We start from the raw sequence: 18170 nt of genomic DNA on the forward strand, positions 1-18170 counted from the left end.
GCACAAGGCTGAGCAACTTGTACAGTCCTGCACAAGAGTCCAAGGGGACTTGATTCCAGATGAAAGGGTGGATGGTCCTTGTCCTCTTGAGGGGCTGTAATAGATCTTTAACACTCAGACATAAGCAAGAGGAGGAAAAAAAGACATTTCTGAAGAAAGCAGAAGTCTGCATGAACACAGAGAAGCAGGCATATATAATGGCGTTTTTATTCATAACACCTTTGGACTGCAATTCTTTCAGTTTTTAAGGTTGAATTCGGGCAGCAATTGAGGAAAAAAACCCAAATAGTCTCTGTGTAGACAAACAATGCAGCTTTGAATAATACACGATAAGTTTATTTCATATTAACATGAACAGTAAAAAGTGGACATTTTACTTCAGGTCCTTTCCTTTATTCCTCTATTGTGTCCTTTTTGCCAGTCTCTTGTCCCTCAAACTGTGGATACTTTGCCTCAACATCAGCCCAAGTTAGATAACCATTGGCCAGGTCACGAATGATGGCAGGAAGTTCAGAGATCTGCAGGAAAAAGTCACAAAGACACATGAAACAAAGGCATCAGAATCAAGTTGCTCTGTTGAGTACTTGGGGAACATCAGCAACAGACCAGGTGCAAGGTATCTTCCTGACAGATCATTTCTGAGAAGGAAAAATAATTAACTAGATTATCTTAAAGCCCAGTCTCTGTCATCTCAAAGACTGCTCAGTTATTCAGAGTGACCCATGAGGGAAAATGCAACTGTCACAGCATGTAGGGTTATGTTACAGATCTGGAAGGAAAAGCAAACAATACAAGCATCAAAAGATGCTGTAAACCAGGATTTGTCAGGCCCTGCTTGCTGCGGGATCAGCACAAAAGAAGCTGCCAATTCCTTCTCTTTGCTTCTCACAGCACACTGGCACGGTGGGAAGGATCTGCTAAAAAAACTAGAAAATGTTTAGAAATTAAAGGGTAACAAAGTCTCAGCTCTGCTGCCTGGCAGTGAGAGGTCATGCAGGTGACAGAGACAGATGGGTGCCCTGAGGAGCTGGCTGCTATCCTGCTCCAAACCCACAGCCAAGTAGCCCCGAGCAGTACAGGTGCTTTTGTACAGAGAGGAGAACAACTCAGCCTCACAGATCAGCACTGACTCCTCCTCCATCCAAACTGCATTCCCCATGAGGGCCAGGGGAGAGAAGGTGCTAAGGTTGCACATTCACTACTCTGAGCAGGTTTTGCTCACAGAAGTGAGACCACCACAGGGAGGACTGATTTTTTAGTCTGTCTATTATGGCTGTACTAGCAGAGGGCTTCTAGGCAATGGTTCACACTTCCCTGGTGCTCCAGAGGCAGGAAGGAGCAACCTTTAAAGGCCATGCTCTGCCAGCCAGCCTGAGGCAACCCAAAATCTTCTGGCCTTTGGTGCCTGTGGATTCAGAGGAGCTCTTCCTCTAACAAGTCAGACACAAACCAGCAAGCCCATTTACTCAGCAGCCTTCACTCAGGAGGAGGCACTCAGAAGAGCAGTGCCATCAGCACTAAGCATGGCTTTCAAGTAAAAACAACACCTCTGCATTCCAAACAAACAAAAGCTTCCCATTGCTTTAGCAGCAGGGTTGGCATCTCCTGTCTGACCAGTATCCCAGCATCGCTTCCCTGGGGATTTCTCGGAATGGTTCAAGTTGCCTACCAGAGCCAGAGGCATCTCCCCCACAGACTGCTGGATCACAAACAGCAGCTGATAGCCTTCCCAAAGCCCTGAGAAAACACTCAGCTCCCTCGGGAAGCCAAACCCCCTCTGCCTGCCCCTTACCTCAGCTCGGATCTGGCGCATGGAGTCACGGTCCCTCAGGGTGGCCGTGTGAGGGCTCCGGTTGACGGTGTCGAAGTCGATGGTGATCCCGAAGGCGATCCCGATCTCGTCGGTCCTGGCGTAGCGCCGGCCGATGGATCCAGAGGAATCATCCACCTTGTGAGAGATCCCATTCCTGGTGAGTGCTTCAGCTGCAAGGAGGAGAGAAGAGGAGGAGCTCAGCAGGACTCGTTATCTCCCCCGGGAGGACACAGGGTCCTAGCAGTGCTCTCCAGCATCCCCGCCTGAAAGGCGGCACCGTGCATCCCGGAGTCCGGAAGCATCACAGACTCTGTTCCACAGAATCATGGAATGGTTTGGGTTGGAAAAGACATTGATCATCGAGTTCCATCTCCCCTGCATGGGCAGGGACACCTCCTACTAGGCCAGGGTGCTCAAGGCACCATTCAGCCTGGCCTTGAACACTTCCAGGGATGGCGCAGCCACAGCTCCCTTGGGCAACCTGTTCCAGCAGCTCATCCCCCACAGGAAAGAATTTTTTCCCAATATCTCACCTCTTCCAGATTAAACCCATTGCCCCTTGTCCTCTCAGTACCCATCCCCCATGTCAAAAGCCCTCCCCCAGCTTTCCTGTAGGTCCCCTTCAGACATTGGAAAGCTGCTTTAAGGTCACCTGGGAGCCTCCTCTTCTCCACGCTGAACAACCCCAAATTTCTCAGCCTGGCTTCATAGGGGAGGATAGTCCCACCCTCAACTTTTGTCTCTCTCTCCTGGACACCCTGAAGGAGCTCTATGTCCTTCTTATGTTGGGATTTTGACAGACGTAAGGCTCCTTACCAAGCCTGCAAGTCCAAACCAACCCCACAGCTACCCACAGCTCACCACATTGCATTAGACTCTCAGCCCAAGAGCAAAGTCACCAACTTCCTCAGGGACAGTCCCACAACTCTGCTTTAACTCAAAACCACACAGCCTGACCTGTGTCTGGACACATCCAGCATGAGGAGGCAAGGTCCTGAGCAGAGCTACAGCCCACAGCAAAAGACACTGCCTGACACACACTCTGTGTTCCCACATATCCCACATATTCACTCTCAGGTGATACCAATGGGCATTCTGACAGAACGCTTGGTAGCTCAGCAGCTCTGGGACTAAGTTACTTCTGACAGCTTCTCCCAAGCAGTGGGAAAGGCTTCTTTTTGACACGAGGAAAAAAAGAAACATCTTTTACACTGCAAACCAACACAGGGAATGGCAGGGAGTTGGGTTTCTTGAGGCTAGACTGAAGAGTTTGGTAGATACCCAAAGCTGGCTGATCCAAACCAACTCAGCTGTTCCAGTTCACTGGTTCACTCCTTGCATACAAGAGCCCCATAATCCCAGTGCTATTTTCTCCCTAGAACAGAGAGGAAGAAAATTGCTCTTCCCAGTTTACATCCCCCCCAACTGGACCCACAGGGCTTAATATACTTACATAATTCCTTGACAAAAGGCATGAATTCCTGATTCTGGCTTAGGGGAAGAACAGAACACTTGAATGGTGCTACAATGGCTGGGAAACTGAAGAACTAAGGAAAAAAAAGAGCACAAAGAAATGTTTTAAGGTTAGGCCAGATTCTTTGGAGGTGAGAATAAGCTCTGAGGTGACTGTTCAAGGGGAGTAGCTGGCCCTAAGACATGACTATTCAGGCTCCAGCAAAAAGACCTCACACTGCTGAAGCAAGATTGATTTTCTCCAGCTGTCCTCCATTCCCCCTTCCCTCCTGACAGCCAAACATCACCAAAAGAGGTCTCCCAGAGCTTTTCCCTGAAGAAAGTAAACCTTATCTGAATTACAGAAAAAAAAAAAGGGCAGAAAGGGTTCTCTCCAGATTTAGTCTTATTCTAAAGTGAAGAGCTCTCACAATCATTTCACTGTTTGATTCCCACAGAGACTCCACATACACAAGGAGTATATGCAGCTTCAGGGTTTTCAAAACTCAGAAACACCCTCAGAGAAAAAAATGTAGAAAAAGGGGAAAATATCATAATGGTTCAGAAATAATGCAACTGAGACATCCCACCATACAGAGCAGCCCAGGCTACACAAAGTAAATGGGTACTAGAAGGGGGATAAGTCCAAAATTTTAGACTTTGTGAGCAGTTTGAGATTGAAAGTAAACTGTGCCCTAATTCTGGGCTCCTGAATCCTGTTCCCCCTACTCTATCATATCCTGTGGCAAGCAGAGATACCAGGGAGCTCTCTTATTTTTCTTTTCTATAAATGAAGACTAGCAGGCAGAAACAACAAACAAGGCTCAAGATCACATTTATAGCCAGGCTCATATGGGCCACCAGCAGCAGTGCAGAGATTCACAGTTTAGGCACCAGCTGGAACAGGCTGGCAGTCTGTATGTAAGACACACTCCCCTTTGGCCCCTGCTACAGCAAAGTTTCAAATCAAGACTTTAGGGATGCCTGGAATCAGAGAAGGCTGAATTTTGTGGGGGACTGAGGAAACAATCAGTCTATTGTCCATCTTGCTGCACACTACTACGACTCCAGGAAAAGCAACAAAGGGAAAGGAAATAAAATACTGAAGAGATGCCTTTCTCTGAGTAATGGGTCACTGCCAAGTGTGAATCCAGAAGGCAGAATTTCTCACCCCCCTGCCAGCAGCACAGTGAGAGCCTCATGCACACACAGCCCCAGAGTGCTCTCAGTGCACGTGTATAAATGACACGCATGCTGGCAAAACCAGCAGGACAACAGCCCACCTGGGCTTTTCCCATCTCTTCTGTGCATTGTGCATTTTATTTCAGTCCTTCCCCTGGATGGCAGGGAAAGGCAAATTATTGCAGCTGCTTTGAAGCCGTGTCTGGCCAGGGGAAAGCTCACCGTTCTCTGCTCGTCTCCTTCCCGGATGTGGAATGTGTGTTCAAACACTGTGTACATGATCCTCCCAATACCAAATGAGGGCTCAATTACATTTGGGATGATTTCTTCCACTGGAACACAAAGAATTCATCATTAAAAAGAATTCATACACACAGAGAAAAAAAGCTGTGTTTACATAAGCTGCCTTTCTGCTCGTTAGTTCTAACTTCATGTATCTAGCACAGAGACCTTCCTGCTCTAAATACCAATACCTGAAGCAGAGATTAGGAATTATTCCATGTACAGTGTTTAGGCTGTAAATAACAACTCAAGGGACCTTCTCTGGCTCTGAGAGCAAAAAGCACAGCACAGCTTACACAGATAAACACTCCTCCAGTTCACAACAGCAAAGCCTCATCCAAGCTGTTTGCTGGAAGGAGTCACTGTCACTGGGAACACTCTGCTCCTCACACCAAGCCACAAACTCTGTCCAGGCATTGTCTGGGGGGGTGTTATTTGCCATAGACCAAAACTGCACCAGGGAACATGCTAACAAATAAACATCCTGGCTGATGGCAGGGTAACACTCAGTCCCTGACCCACTTTGGCTGAATGTACAGACACAGCTTCAGTATCCAGCAGCCTGAGCAGAGCAGCAGGGAACTTCAGATCCATCTCAAATTCCAGCAGGGATTCCCTCCTTTGAGTTTTTCAGCTGGCTATTCCAACACTGCTCCCCTCCCTGTTTTCCACCCTCCTGCAATGTATCAGGAGAGTGGGAAAGGAGGATCAACCACTTTCTGTCCACAAAACTTCTCAGATGTGATGTGCTACGTGGTTACACACCCCTCATTGCCTCCAGCCCTTGACACAAGTCTGTCAGAGAGGCTTTTCCCTCCTCCTCCCCTCTGTGTGTGGAAAGAGCTCAGCAGACAGCTGCCCTGCTCAGACACTGCAGCTTTTTAGAAAAAGCCCAGATAGTTTACTGGAGAACAACCAACCATTATAACCAGCAGCTGCTTTTGAAAAGCAAGGGCAGAATCCAGCTCTCCAGCACTGCACCCAGGCTTGCCTCCCACTCTGTGTGCCTAGAGAGCAAACCCTCCTCAATTAAACACCTAACCTGGGGTGGGACTGTACCTTCCAAGAAAATGTTCTTTTTTTATTTGTGCATTGACCAACAGAAATCATGGTAAGAGAAGGAAATCCTAACTTTTGCCTCCTTGCTTGCCAAACTCAGATGTAGTGATTTAAAGAAAAAACAGCAACTGGGGTTCTACTTGCTGGCCTCCAGCAATATTGTGATTACAACCACAAACAATTACAACTCTGATTCTTTCTTTGAAGTGGTGACAAAGCCAAGCCTGGCACAGCAGCAGCATGTGCTGACTGAAAGACATCTGGACATCTCAAAGGCTCAGCAGCTGCAAGAACAAATGCTTTTTGAGCACACTACAAGTTACTCTGCTTCTTCCTTGGAGCATTTATCACTTTCCCAATCTATGGCAGGATGATTCACTAGCTACAGGATGAACTGGGGAAAGAAAAAAAAATAGATAAATAAAAAAAGAAAAGTCAACCTCAGTCCCTAAGCTTTGTCACAAAGACTTCATAAAAGACCTTGGGTGAGGTGCTTACAGAGCTGACTGGAAAGACAAAGGACTTCCTTGAGGAACTAAATCCATGGATTTTGGGAAGTTACCTTCTAGCTCTATTTCTCACATGAGGACAAAAGGTCTGTGGAGATGCAGTTGCTGACTAAAGCTGATGCAATTACTGACTACCAGAGGAGCTGACTGGACTTGTCAGCTTAAAAGTCTGGTCAGTACAGCACCCTGGTGAGCTGGCAGAAGCTGGAAGGTTGACTCCAGGCAGTGGAGTGACAAGAGAAGCTCTGAGCACAGAGATCTGCCCAAAGCCCTACCACCAAAATGCCACAAACCATCTGCTGCACTGCAATGGACTCAAAGATGAAAGCTCTGAAAGCTGCTGAGCCTTCCCCAGCTCCTCCATCACTACAGCACCTGACTCCTAGCACCACGTGGGACCTTACAAATCCCAAAGAATGCAACTGAAGCAGCACAAATATAATGCACCACCCAAAGTCTATTAAAGGGTGAACAGACCAGGTGAGAGGCAGGCAGACAGCCCTGCATCAATGGCCACAAATCCCACTGCTAGGGGAAAGTGTTTCAACTCTTAAACTGTCAGATTTCAAGGAAATAACACTTGGCATTTTTCCCATGCCACTACAGAATATTAACAGTACAATGCAATTAATAAAGCTCCCATTCAGAGTGCTTCCTGATCTGCCACTTATTTTTGATGATCAAACAAAGATTCAAATTTACCATGTAATGTTTTCTGAAATCTCTTCACAGTAACCATATCCTTTGTTAATTTAAAAGTTTTCCCTTCAGTTTCAACAGTGAATTCCCTGCAAAGGAAAAAAAAAAAAGAAATCACTTAAAAGCTACAGCAATAAATAAACTCTATTTCCTTAAATGCATCAATTGGTTGACGTTAAGTGCAAGATGATAAAAGCCAGGGCAAATTCCAGAGTTCAAAGAAACACTTGGCATCCTTATTAAAAGACATTTACATTAATAATAAAATTACTACATCTACATTAAAAGCAACTGTCTTCATAAACACAGTGAACTTGGTTGTGGTTAACAGCCTGAAGCAGACTCTGTGAGGAAATGGATGAACCTCAGGATGAAGCATGGACACAAAAAGGAAAAGGGGAGGCACTCAAACCAGGCAATTCCTGCAGGTTGAGCATCTTGAGTGCATGGGCTTCTCATGAAAACTGAGTTGTGTCAGAAGATACTCTGCATTTTCAGACACCAAAGAGGAGGATACAGCACAGCTGTTGCTTATTTCTAAAGCTTCTGACATTGTCTTCTGTTTTCACTTGCTCCTTGCTAACTTGCTACTAGCAAGGTGAGAAGTGTGTGCTCATCACCCACATTTGGGCCCAATCCCAAATGGTCTGAAGTTTGAAGTCTGCTCTGTTCACTATCTATCCAAACCCAGGATACTGCTAATAACTCATCTATTGAATCATTCCAGTGGGATTCTGGAAGAAGTACTTTCACTCTTTTGATGTATGTACACATCACCATATTCTGTGAGTTTTTCTCCTCAGTTTGAGTGCTGTTTTTTCTATACTTTCACATGCACAAAGATGTAAAAGAAATAAATCTTAGATCAGGAGGAAAAAAAAGAAAATGTTACTCTTCAGGAATGCATTCATTGGCCTTGTACCATTTTAAGCAAGAAATAAAGTTTATTTTTTATTATTTCCCCAATAGCCTTCTGGTAACATATACAGCTGCTGTACTGATTCAGCCAAATTTGACAGCTACAGATATCTCTTACACTTTCAGTTTCTGTTGTTGGGAACACAGGCAGACAGGTCAAGGAAAACCATACTGCCTGCCCCTATGAGTCAAAGGCTGAACAGGTCCTAAAATGTATCCTGAATACTGGAGGACACCACACAAGTTTTGTTTCTCAGTTAATTACTTGGTTCCACCACTCACAGAAGTATTTAAGTTTAAAGATGAAGTTCAAGATCATCTGCCAGCTCTGGTCAACTTCAAACCATTTCACTGAGGTTTCTCTCTTATAGAAAGATCCTATTAAAGCCAGCAGCTCATTTCCACACAAATAAATAAATATTTGAATACCATGGTTACACATTTATGTGCATGTATCAAGAGATACACTAATGGATGACCAGCAAGGACCTGGCAGAAGGGACAGCACATCACTTCAGATGATCTGCTCAGCCTGTTCTCCCAAGAACACTGCTCTGAGGTGGCTCAGATTAAGCCAGAACCTCAGAAATCTTTATAAGAAGTGTCAGAAAAAGGCACCATGCACACACACACAGCCAGCTCACCCTTTCTCATTGAGCAGCTGCTCCATCTCAGTGATGTAGCACTCATCACAGGAGGTAAGGTATTCCATCACTACCTTTGCATCCTTCTTATAAGCTTTGCCAATGGCTCCCTTATTTGCCTCAAACTGAACAATGTTGACTGTTCTGTACAAAGCAGTTAAGGAGTTTGAGATGACAGAAAGCAGAGCCTGGTTCTTTTATTATGTCCAAGCCAACTGCTACACAACATAAAGCTCTGACAGCAATGGACTAAGGAACTTCCTTTCAAGAGAAGAAAGGATCAATAAAAATACCAAAGAGCAGAAAATCAAACTTTAAACCAATACAGAATTTTTAACAAGCACATGGATTAACCTGTTTAATTTAAGCAAGTCTCCACAGTCAAAACAAAGACTACAATGAAGCCAGGAAAAAAACCCAAGCATAACAGTAAACCCCCTTTGCCCACCTCAGTAAAGCCACCCACATGCTCAATTCTTTGAAGGTTACACCCCAAATATCATGCTGGTCTGTACTTCTAGGTTCCCCTGCTAAATTACAGATGTAACTGAGCTGCACAGCTTGCCAAAATCACTTGTCATTCCAAGAGAACTTGGTTTATTCTGAAAGGATATAGGTTCTTTGAGAGGCTTCTCAGCTATAAGAGGAACTTTGGTGGCACGGGCATGGCAGGAGAGGTCATAGCAGGAACGATCAGCACAGCCAACAATCTCAATCCAGCCCTGAAAAAACAAGAAGTAGAAGCTTTCACCAGCTCACTTTTTTTGTCCACTTAACCATCAAATATGTTTATTCATTCTTAAGCCCTCCCTGCTCCCATGGTTGTTTTTTTTTTTTGTGTAATTAGCTCTGTTACAATAAGCAGCTCTCCCTCACTAGTTGCTCCTTCATTTGAATGATTCCATTTGTTTCCAGAGGAAATGATCAGTTATCTAACCAGTGCCTGGGTTCAGGGCCAGGTTTTCCACATGGCTTGGCAGAACACAGCACTGTGCCAATAGCTTGAGGCTGGTGTCAGAGCACACAGCCCTGTCACTCACATCCTATAGGCACATGAAGATCTCATGCCTTTGGGGCTTTACCACCCTGCAAATATGAAACAGGCAGCAGGAAAACACCCAATGGACAACAGCCTGGTTTATGAGCTAGGAAAACATCATATGCAAGGGAAGCATTTCTTTTAGCATGTATGGCAGGGAGGTTCAAAACATCACAGACACAGAACTGATTAAACCTTCCACTGGCAGCAAATGCAGCCACCCCCTGGATCTTCTGGACCCCATAAAAGAAAAGACAAAGCAGCTCCTTTCTGTCACATCACTGTGGACACACAGGGAGTCAGAAGCTGTGTGGTTTCCCAGCCTGCAGTCATGCAGCAGGGTGTCAGGAGTGATGTGAAGAGAAGATATCTCTGTGCTGGAAAAATCATGGTGTCCCAAACCACCCTGGAGAACTTTTACACAAATTAAACCACCAGGGTACTGCAGCCACTTTTCAGAAAGTTTATGTAATAACTTCTAGAATGGATTTTAAACCACTAAGTGCAGTTGACTTCTGACTACTGAGTGCCCCAACCTGGCACAAACATTTTTGGTCAAGAATTAAGTGAAACAAAGCATAAGCCTAGCTCACAAGGTGGTTTTATCATGTCTCTATGATTGCTGTCTTCACCTCTGGGTTAGGCTGTTGGACAGAGTGCTGTGAGGGCTCTCCTCATCTCCAAATCAGGCTTGCAAAGTTTATTAGTTTTATTTACATGGTGTGACCCCCATATGTCCAGCCTGTTTTGGAAGGGAGGCTGGGAACTTAGGGAATTCAGTTATCTAGACTGAAGGAATGGCTCCTCTGAATGATTTCTACAAGTCTTTCCTGTACAAAGACAAATCACTCAGCCAAGCAAGAGTTACTAATTTTTTTCTCATGCTGAGTTTAGTGAAATTTGACTGGCTGCTATTGCTCTAGCAGGCTGTAATGAAAGATCAGCAGTGATGAGCCTGTTTCAGCTCCTTAAAGGAAAAAAAACAAAACTAAAACCCCTGAACAAACATTAAAAAAAAAAAAAAAAAAATCACCTGGATAAAACCCAACCACACACAGCCTTCTCATCCCCAGGTTATAGGAGGTTCTCCCTGCCCATAAATAAGGCAGAACCATCTGAAGCCTTAATCTGTTCCCTGTCTGAACCCCTCTGGGCTGAGCATGCCACCAGTGTGGCTATCAAATTGGTTATGACTGTGGATGGGGTCACTGCAATGTCACAGGCCAACCTCATAGATCTCAGCAAAACCCCTTCAATCTTTCAATCTTTTTTTTGAACTAGACCTCAAAGAGTTCTCTAGATGTTTTCAGGAATTTTCACATACCCCAGACTCCTTGGAAAAGCTCACCAGGCAGAAAATTATGTGCTTCATTACATATGAGGAAAAAATAACAAAACTGCTTTGACTTTTTTTTAAAACTCAGATTCAACCTAAGAAGTAGATTTTGTACCCTTAAAGAGGGAAATTACTTTATACTCAATAGTCTGGTTATTATGCCTTCTAATACATTCCTTTTGAAACTATCATTCCAACTGATATAGCTGGCTGAGACTTACTGAAGAGGCTGAAAGCTCTCCAAGAGAATCTAAAATGAGTCTAAGAGCCTTGCCTTTAACTATCTACTGCTGGTTTACCTGAAAGAAAAAAAGAGACATTTTTTCAAAATCCATCCGACAATTTAAGGGAAAAATAAGGCACCCAATAAGGCCTGAGCCAAAAAGCTTAGTGACTCAGCAGGAAGTTAAAAAAAAATCTGTGGGAAATTTTCTCCCAGCTAGTCTGAACTAGCAGGAGGAGTGAGCTCTTTTCTCATAGCTTGAAGTGGAAAAGGAAGAGCAAGTATTCTAGTAGGAAAGAATCTGCCCTGGATTAATGTCTCCAGGAAAACAAATCCTTCCCCACTGCTGCTAGAGGGGTTGTGATCTTTGGAAACCACCAGGACCTTTCCTTTAATTCCAAATAAAATCTGACCAGCACAGTGTCCACAGGCAACTTCAGACTCCAGAGAAGGAGTGTGAAGCATGAACCTACAAACAAGCAGGAGCAGTTTGTGAACTCTGTGCAAGCCCACAGCAGGGAGCTGCTCTGTCCCTTTAGTAGTGGATTCAGAGTATTTCTACTCTGTGTTCACACAGACACAGGGCTGGAGGGCAACAGACTCACAGCCTTGGTTTTAAAAACCAAGAAGTAAAGCAGAGCCCCTTCTTGCAGAGCTGACAGGGAGTGCTGCTTGTTCTTTGCCACTTACATAGGATGTTTTGGACTCTGCATCCCAGCAGTCACAGGCATAATGAGCCATCTCATTCTCCATGTGCTGTCGGAAGCGCAGCTTCTCCGGGGATATTCCAACCTTTGTAAGGAAGAGGTAGATTCTGCCAATGAAGTAACCGAGAACGGAGTTATTGATCACACCCTGGGAAGGCAAAAAGTAGAAAAAAAAGAAAGAAAAAGAAAAAAAAAAAGAACAAAAAGACAGGCATTAATTCCTAAAGAAGCAAACCCGTGATCTGTTGTACTTCTGACACATTCTGACACGTTGCAGAGAGAATTTCTTGCAGCTGCCTGGGATGGAGAACTCTGTCTCCCTTGAAACTATTGCAGCATTTCAAATTCACCCAGGGCCATTTGCAGCATCTCCATCTGAACAAAACAGTTATTATTATTCCTCTAGAACTCATTACTAACTGAAGATCACCTACTTGAAAATACCCTGCTGTATCCAACAGTGCAGCAGAATTACATTATGGCTCAGCACTCCCCTACAGTTCAGTTGCAATACAAGGGAATGGCCTTTTTTTAAAAAATTGGTTTTGTTTTGGGTTTTTTTTTGTAGGGTTGGTTTTTTTCCAGCTGGGGTTTTGAAGAGGGGGGTGTAAGGGGCTGATAGTATCATGAAACCACAACATGCAAGCCATGTACTGCTGGGGAGCAGCAGCTGAGTTCTGCATTCCCAGTCACTGCTGAGGTTTTAGAAGATATCAGCACTCCTCACTGTTCCTCTCCCATGAGCTAAGCCTGAAGTTTAACCTCTAACCACCATCCCAGCACCACCTGCAGCCTTTCATTACTGGTAAGGAGGATCTCAGTCACCCTGACTCACTGAAGATAACCTACACTTCAAATCTGGCAGCAAACCCCAGCTGGCACCAACACAGCAGTTTGTAATTTAGCCTTGAGAACAGCATCCAAAAGAGCAAGCACCATGTGAGGAACTTACCTGCTGGACAGCATCTCCCAGCCTCATTATGTGGGCAGACTGCCCACTGACCTGGGCCTTGGAAGAGTACAGGAGGACGTTGAGATCTGCCACATTCTGAAACTTGGGGTGATTTTTCTCACTAGGATCCACAAAGTGCTCAATTTCTGCCATGGTGAATTCCCTGGTGGAAACACAAGCAACCACGTGTATTAAATATCCTAAGTATTTGCCACAACCCAGCTAATACTTGATTGTACTTTAGCCTCTCACAAGCAGATCAGTAGTTCACAAACATGTGCAAACACAGAGCAAATACAATGTACAGACTGGAACTCAACACCTGACTCAGTTTCATCTTCAGATTCCTAATAAATCTTTCAAAAAATCCATTTAGAGCTTGCCATGATTCAGAGCAGAGAATACCACCTTTGGAAACACTTCCAGAAGTTCTTTGGAGTTCTTTTTGGAGTTCTTCCAAACAGTAGTGATACTGATAATAGAAGTATACATTTCCTAGAGTGTCAGGGAAGACCAATCCACAGATTAATCCACAGTAGCTTTAATTCAGGTTTGAAGTTCCCAAAATAGCCAGAGATCCTTGAAGATGCTGCTGCTGCTCCATCCAGCAATGGTGTACAGGCTGATTTAAGAACTTGTCTTTAATACCTCTCTATTCTTACATCAATTCTACTCTTGCTTGAAATGGCTCTATATTGAATAAGCTTATCAAGAACCTTTAAAAAAAAATCTCTAGATAATCATTAACTTTAAATCACAGGCATCAGGATGTAATTTGCTATGACAGCATAATAACACAGTTTCCAATAAATGTGCCACAAGTGTGTAATTTATATTTGACTGAAAATGCATTTCAATGAGAAAAGTTCTCATTTCCAGATGTGCAAGAGAGAGCAGGAGGACTGAGAAAATTCCTAGGAGCTCCCTTAGCACTAACAATGCCACTGCCTCTTGGAGACATTTATGGCACCATATTATTAATTAGCAAGTTTACAACCCATACTGCCTGTGTACTATGGAACCACACTGACTGTGCATGGGAGTTCTTGTTCCCACTTAGATGGAGGAGACTTCAGAATAGTTCAGTTGAAATAACAGTTCAGTTGAAATGTTATTATAAATAATAATAAGTATTTAATGAGTTCATATTGTGAGCCCATCACTGATATTCTCCTTAATGAAATGCAATAATTACTTTTATCCTGACACAGAAAGCTTTGTAAGTAATTCTCAGTAACCCCAAGCTTTCCTGACCTTGGGACACAAACATGTCCTGGGTCAGGCTCTCCACACTTTCTCTCTGTAGTAAACTGCAGAATTCAGGAATGAGAAAACACTGCTGCAAGGTCAATCATGTTTTGACTCCAAAATTTTGTTTTTTAAGTAAATTGCATGAACAGAATTAAACAACCAAAGCTGCATGTCCTGTAGAGAACACAACCACCTTTAATGAGATTCTCTTAGATTATGATGAAAGCCAAATCTTGTTAGTAACACTGAATTTAATCTAATTTAAGCTGTCTACAACAGCTATTTCAGAGATACTACTTCTCACAGGCCATAGAATTCTGCAGTTAAAAGCTCAACTAAATGAGCTCCTTAGTGCCCACGAGGCACATTATGAGTCCTCTAGGAGAAAGCAGTAATGTGAAGCAATCATAAATCATGTTCTGGCACAAAAGGGAGGTGCCACCTGCTGAAAAAGAAAGAGGAAATATGCAGTATTGAAAGAGGAAATATGCAGTACCTCACTCTGATAAGGCCCGAGCGGGGTGAGATTTCATTTCTGAAGGAATTCCCAATCTGGGCAGCAGCAAAAGGAAGTTTGCCTTGGTTAAATTCCAGAAGACGTTTGAAGTTGAGGAATATTCCCTGGGCAGTTTCTGGCCTCAGGTAGCTGAAAGGAGATAGGGGAAAAAAAAAAAAAAAAAAAATCAGGAAAATAAAAGGGTAGAGAAAGCAGCGAGAAAATAAACAAGAACACAGAGTTACTGCAAAACTTAAGGGTGGTACTTGCTCCCTTGAGTCTTTTAACTCCAGATACAAAACAAGGAAGCTGAGGGAGAAAAAACCAAACAAATATCAGCTGCAGCCCAAGCCAGAGTTACTCCCCAAAGTAAACTGGATGACCTGGCAGCTTTTGAGGACACATGGAATGGAAAAAGATGTTTGAATGAAATATTGGTCAGTGACACCAAAGAGGTCAGAGGGAATGCACCCTGAGCTCTACCAGGCTGCTTACAACTGAGATTTTGCAGGCAAATACCACTGGATCACCCTACCATGAAGTTACTCAGAACTGGGGATCCAGTATTAGCTAGGCTGGGAAACAACTCCAACCAGTAAGGGCATTGCTGTTACCCACATGATCTGGCTGCTTCAAGATTTTTGGGAATGTGCAACAGCTCCTTGTTTTTTCTACCTTTCAGAAAGAGTACAAGGAACACTAAGCTGCCAGAGAAAACTGGGACTGAAAGGCAGGGGAAGAAGAAATTCAATTCAAGAGGAAATTGCACCTTCCAATCCTGTTGAGATTTCATTTTTATTCCATGAGGAAGGAACAGTGTGAGCAGGGGAAGATTAGTACCTACCCAGGCATGTTTCCTCCAGGCCCAATGGAGGTCTTGAACATCAGATTGAAGGAAACAGGAGGGGAGAGGTCATTCCCAGTGATGGGTGATTTCACGTTGTAATTGACAAAGAGATCTGCAAGTTCTTGCTGGCCATAATTGTCCAACTATTGGTAAAACACAGGATAATTATTTTCATTACTAGACAAGATAAATTCATTATATCCTCTTCATCTTTTAGTAAATATGCTTCACAGCCCTGAATCACATGCCCAGAATACTCCCTTTACCTCCAATTTTTCATGCAAGCTAAAGTTCAACCCACTGCACATCTGCAAACCCATTTTAGGACCACAACTCAGTCACACCACCAAAAGCCTGAAGGCTGGAGAGAAATCCAAGCACTGAGCACAAGAGTGGGTGTAAAGCAGATGCAAAGTCACTGGGACTGCATCACCACCCACCAGTATCTTCTTAACATTTTCAGCTAACACACAGGGAGCAGTGTTTTGGGAAGGGAAAAAAAAATACAGCTATGAGAGAGAAGAAAGCAAAATATTTCTGCAGGGCTTTGTCTGCATTTATGTCTCCTTCTTCTGCATGAAACACAATATTCAAACTGTGCATTAAGTGAGAACTTTTAGAACTGCTTGGCATTTTAGTTAAATAAAGCAAATCTGTAGCAGAGGGCTCCTTGGTGAAAGGCTTTCCATTTGTTCTGAAAACAATTCAGTGGTAACTGGACATTTTCCCAGGTGGGATTCTGTCAGCCCCTTGCAGGACCCTACCTTGCCCTTTCTCTGGAAGATGGGAATCAAACAGTAATAGAACCACAGATCTAGCTGCAACCTAACTGCATAACAGCCATGATTTCTGTCAGTGCTATCTGCTTTATATATTAACCTTCTGTACAGCTGCATTTAAACACTTTATAGATTTAAGCACCATAAAGGATCTATACCCAACAGCCCAGCAATGATTTAACTCTGGTGTTTAAAATCAAGCTAGCTTCTTCCAACATTGTCATGATCCCTCATGTATCAAAGAAAACTCAAGACAGGAGATAAAAAAGATTTATTAATAAAGGAATGGCCCTAAGGAATCAAAGTTCAAAGCTGAAGCATGGAAAACCTAATGACAACAGCTCAGGGATGCCATGCACTGGAAAAAAAAAAAAAAAGTTGCTCTTCCTGGAAGGAAATGCTCTGGAAGCATTTATCCCAGACATGAGAAACAAAAGCATTAAAAACAAAATAAGAAAAGCAAATGTCTGCACAGCTGCTCAGGAACATCAGCTTGGAGCATCAACTATTCTCACAGTAAACACAGGAAAAATCTGTGCAGGGTACTAGAGACAGAGGAAGAAATCTCAAGGGCTTCAAAGCTGAGACAGCTTTAAAACATAATTCAGGGCTAATTCAGAAAAACTCCTGACAAAACTCTCACCCATCTCCATCCCTTCTTATCACATTCCTGCAGTCAAAGGTAAAGGGAATTCAGAAGAAATAAGGCCTTTTGCCAGGGTGTGAAATGGAACAGAGCAGACAAGCTCCAAGGACAGCCCTACCAATCCAACCTTCAAGAGACTAATGCAATAGCAATAACTCTCAAAAACAGCAGAAGGAAGATATGAATAACCAGCAAGTTAACCAGGAAGTTTTTAGGAGCATGTATGACCTACAAGTATCTCTGAGGTAAAGACTTCTCAGCATCCTGAGACACAGGACATTTCCTCTAGACTCAGTGCATCACACTTCCCCTAAAACACACAGCCCTAAAACATTCACCTCCCTGTGCAGACACCTACCTGTGTTAGAACATTCTCCATTTCTGCCTTTTTCTCTGCTGTGCACTTCTTGTCAGACATAAGCTTCTGCAGATGAGCTGTAAGCATAAAAAAAAAAGTATTTAATGTGTTTATATTGTGAGCTCATCACTGAGCCCAACCTAAGGCTACATAAATGGGGTTGGTCTCTACTTCCAGGTAACTGGAGACAGGACAAGAGCAAACAGACTCAGGTTCTGCCAGGGGAGTTTCAGATTGGATATAAGGAAAAATTTATTTACTGAAAGTTGTCAGGCATTAGAACAGGCTGCCCAGGGAGGTGGTGGAGTCATAGAATCCTAGAATTGGCTGGGTTGGAAGGGACCTCAGAGATCATCAAGTCCAACCCTTGATCCACTCCCGCTGCAGTTCCCAGCCCATGGCACTGAGTGCCACATCCAGGCTCTTTTGAAATATCTCCAGGGATGGAGAATCCACCCCTTCCCTGGGCAGCCCATTCCAATGTCTGATCACCCTCTCCGGAAAGAAATTCTTTCTAATGTCCAACCTAAACCTCCCCTGGCACAACTTGAGACCTCTTGTGCCCTCTTGTCTTGCTGAGAGTTGCCTGGGAAAAGAGCCCAACCCCCCCCTGGCTCCAACCTCCTTTCAGGGAGTTGGAGAGAGTGATGAGGTCTCCCCTGAGCCTCCTCTTCTCCAGCCTCAACACCCCCAGCTCCCTCAGCCCTTCCTCACAGGACTTGTGCTGGATCCCTTCCCAGCCTCCTTGCTCTTCTCTGGACCTGCTCCAGCACCTCAATCTCCTTCCTGAGCTGAGGGGCCCAGAACTGGACACAGGACTCGAGGTGTGGCCTCACCAGCGCACCAGAGTCACCATCCCTGAAGGTGCTCAAAAAACCTGTGGAGGACATAGTTCAGTTGGCTGGTGGTGTTGGACTGATGGTTGGACTTGATGATCTTAGAGGTCTTTTCCAGACCTAATGATTCACTGAAGTCAGA

At 44.0% G+C, this 18170-nt stretch overlaps 1 protein-coding gene across 2 annotated transcripts in view; it reads right to left on the reverse strand.

The window, feature by feature from the left end:
- Nucleotides 1-314: 314 nt before the first annotated feature.
- GARS1 (glycyl-tRNA synthetase 1) overlaps nt 315-18170 on the reverse strand; it is a 28078-nt gene continuing 10222 nt past the window's right edge. Inside the window, exons 6-17 of one of the 2 annotated variants that reach the window (XM_071734605.1) lie at nt 17193-17269; nt 15407-15552; nt 14563-14712; nt 12816-12978; nt 11847-12011; nt 9172-9280; nt 8559-8703; nt 7000-7085; nt 4670-4779; nt 3267-3360; nt 1793-1983; nt 315-518 (exon numbers count right to left, since the gene is read on the reverse strand). In XM_071734605.1, the coding sequence (XP_071590706.1) occupies nt 393-518; nt 1793-1983; nt 3267-3360; nt 4670-4779; nt 7000-7085; nt 8559-8703; nt 9172-9280; nt 11847-12011; nt 12816-12978; nt 14563-14712; nt 15407-15552; nt 17193-17269 (1562 nt within the window). In that variant the 3' untranslated portion in view covers nt 315-392. Of the gene's footprint in view, nt 519-1792; nt 1984-3266; nt 3361-4669; nt 4780-6999; nt 7086-8558; nt 8704-9167; nt 9281-11846; nt 12012-12815; nt 12979-14562; nt 14713-15406; nt 15553-17192; nt 17270-18170 lie in introns of both variants that reach the window. The other variant, XM_071734606.1, reaches the window with a different exon arrangement.

Source organism: Heliangelus exortis, chromosome 2 (genome assembly GCF_036169615.1).
Source record: "Heliangelus exortis chromosome 2, bHelExo1.hap1, whole genome shotgun sequence".
In the NCBI taxonomy this organism is placed as follows: domain Eukaryota; kingdom Metazoa; phylum Chordata; class Aves; order Apodiformes; family Trochilidae; genus Heliangelus; species Heliangelus exortis.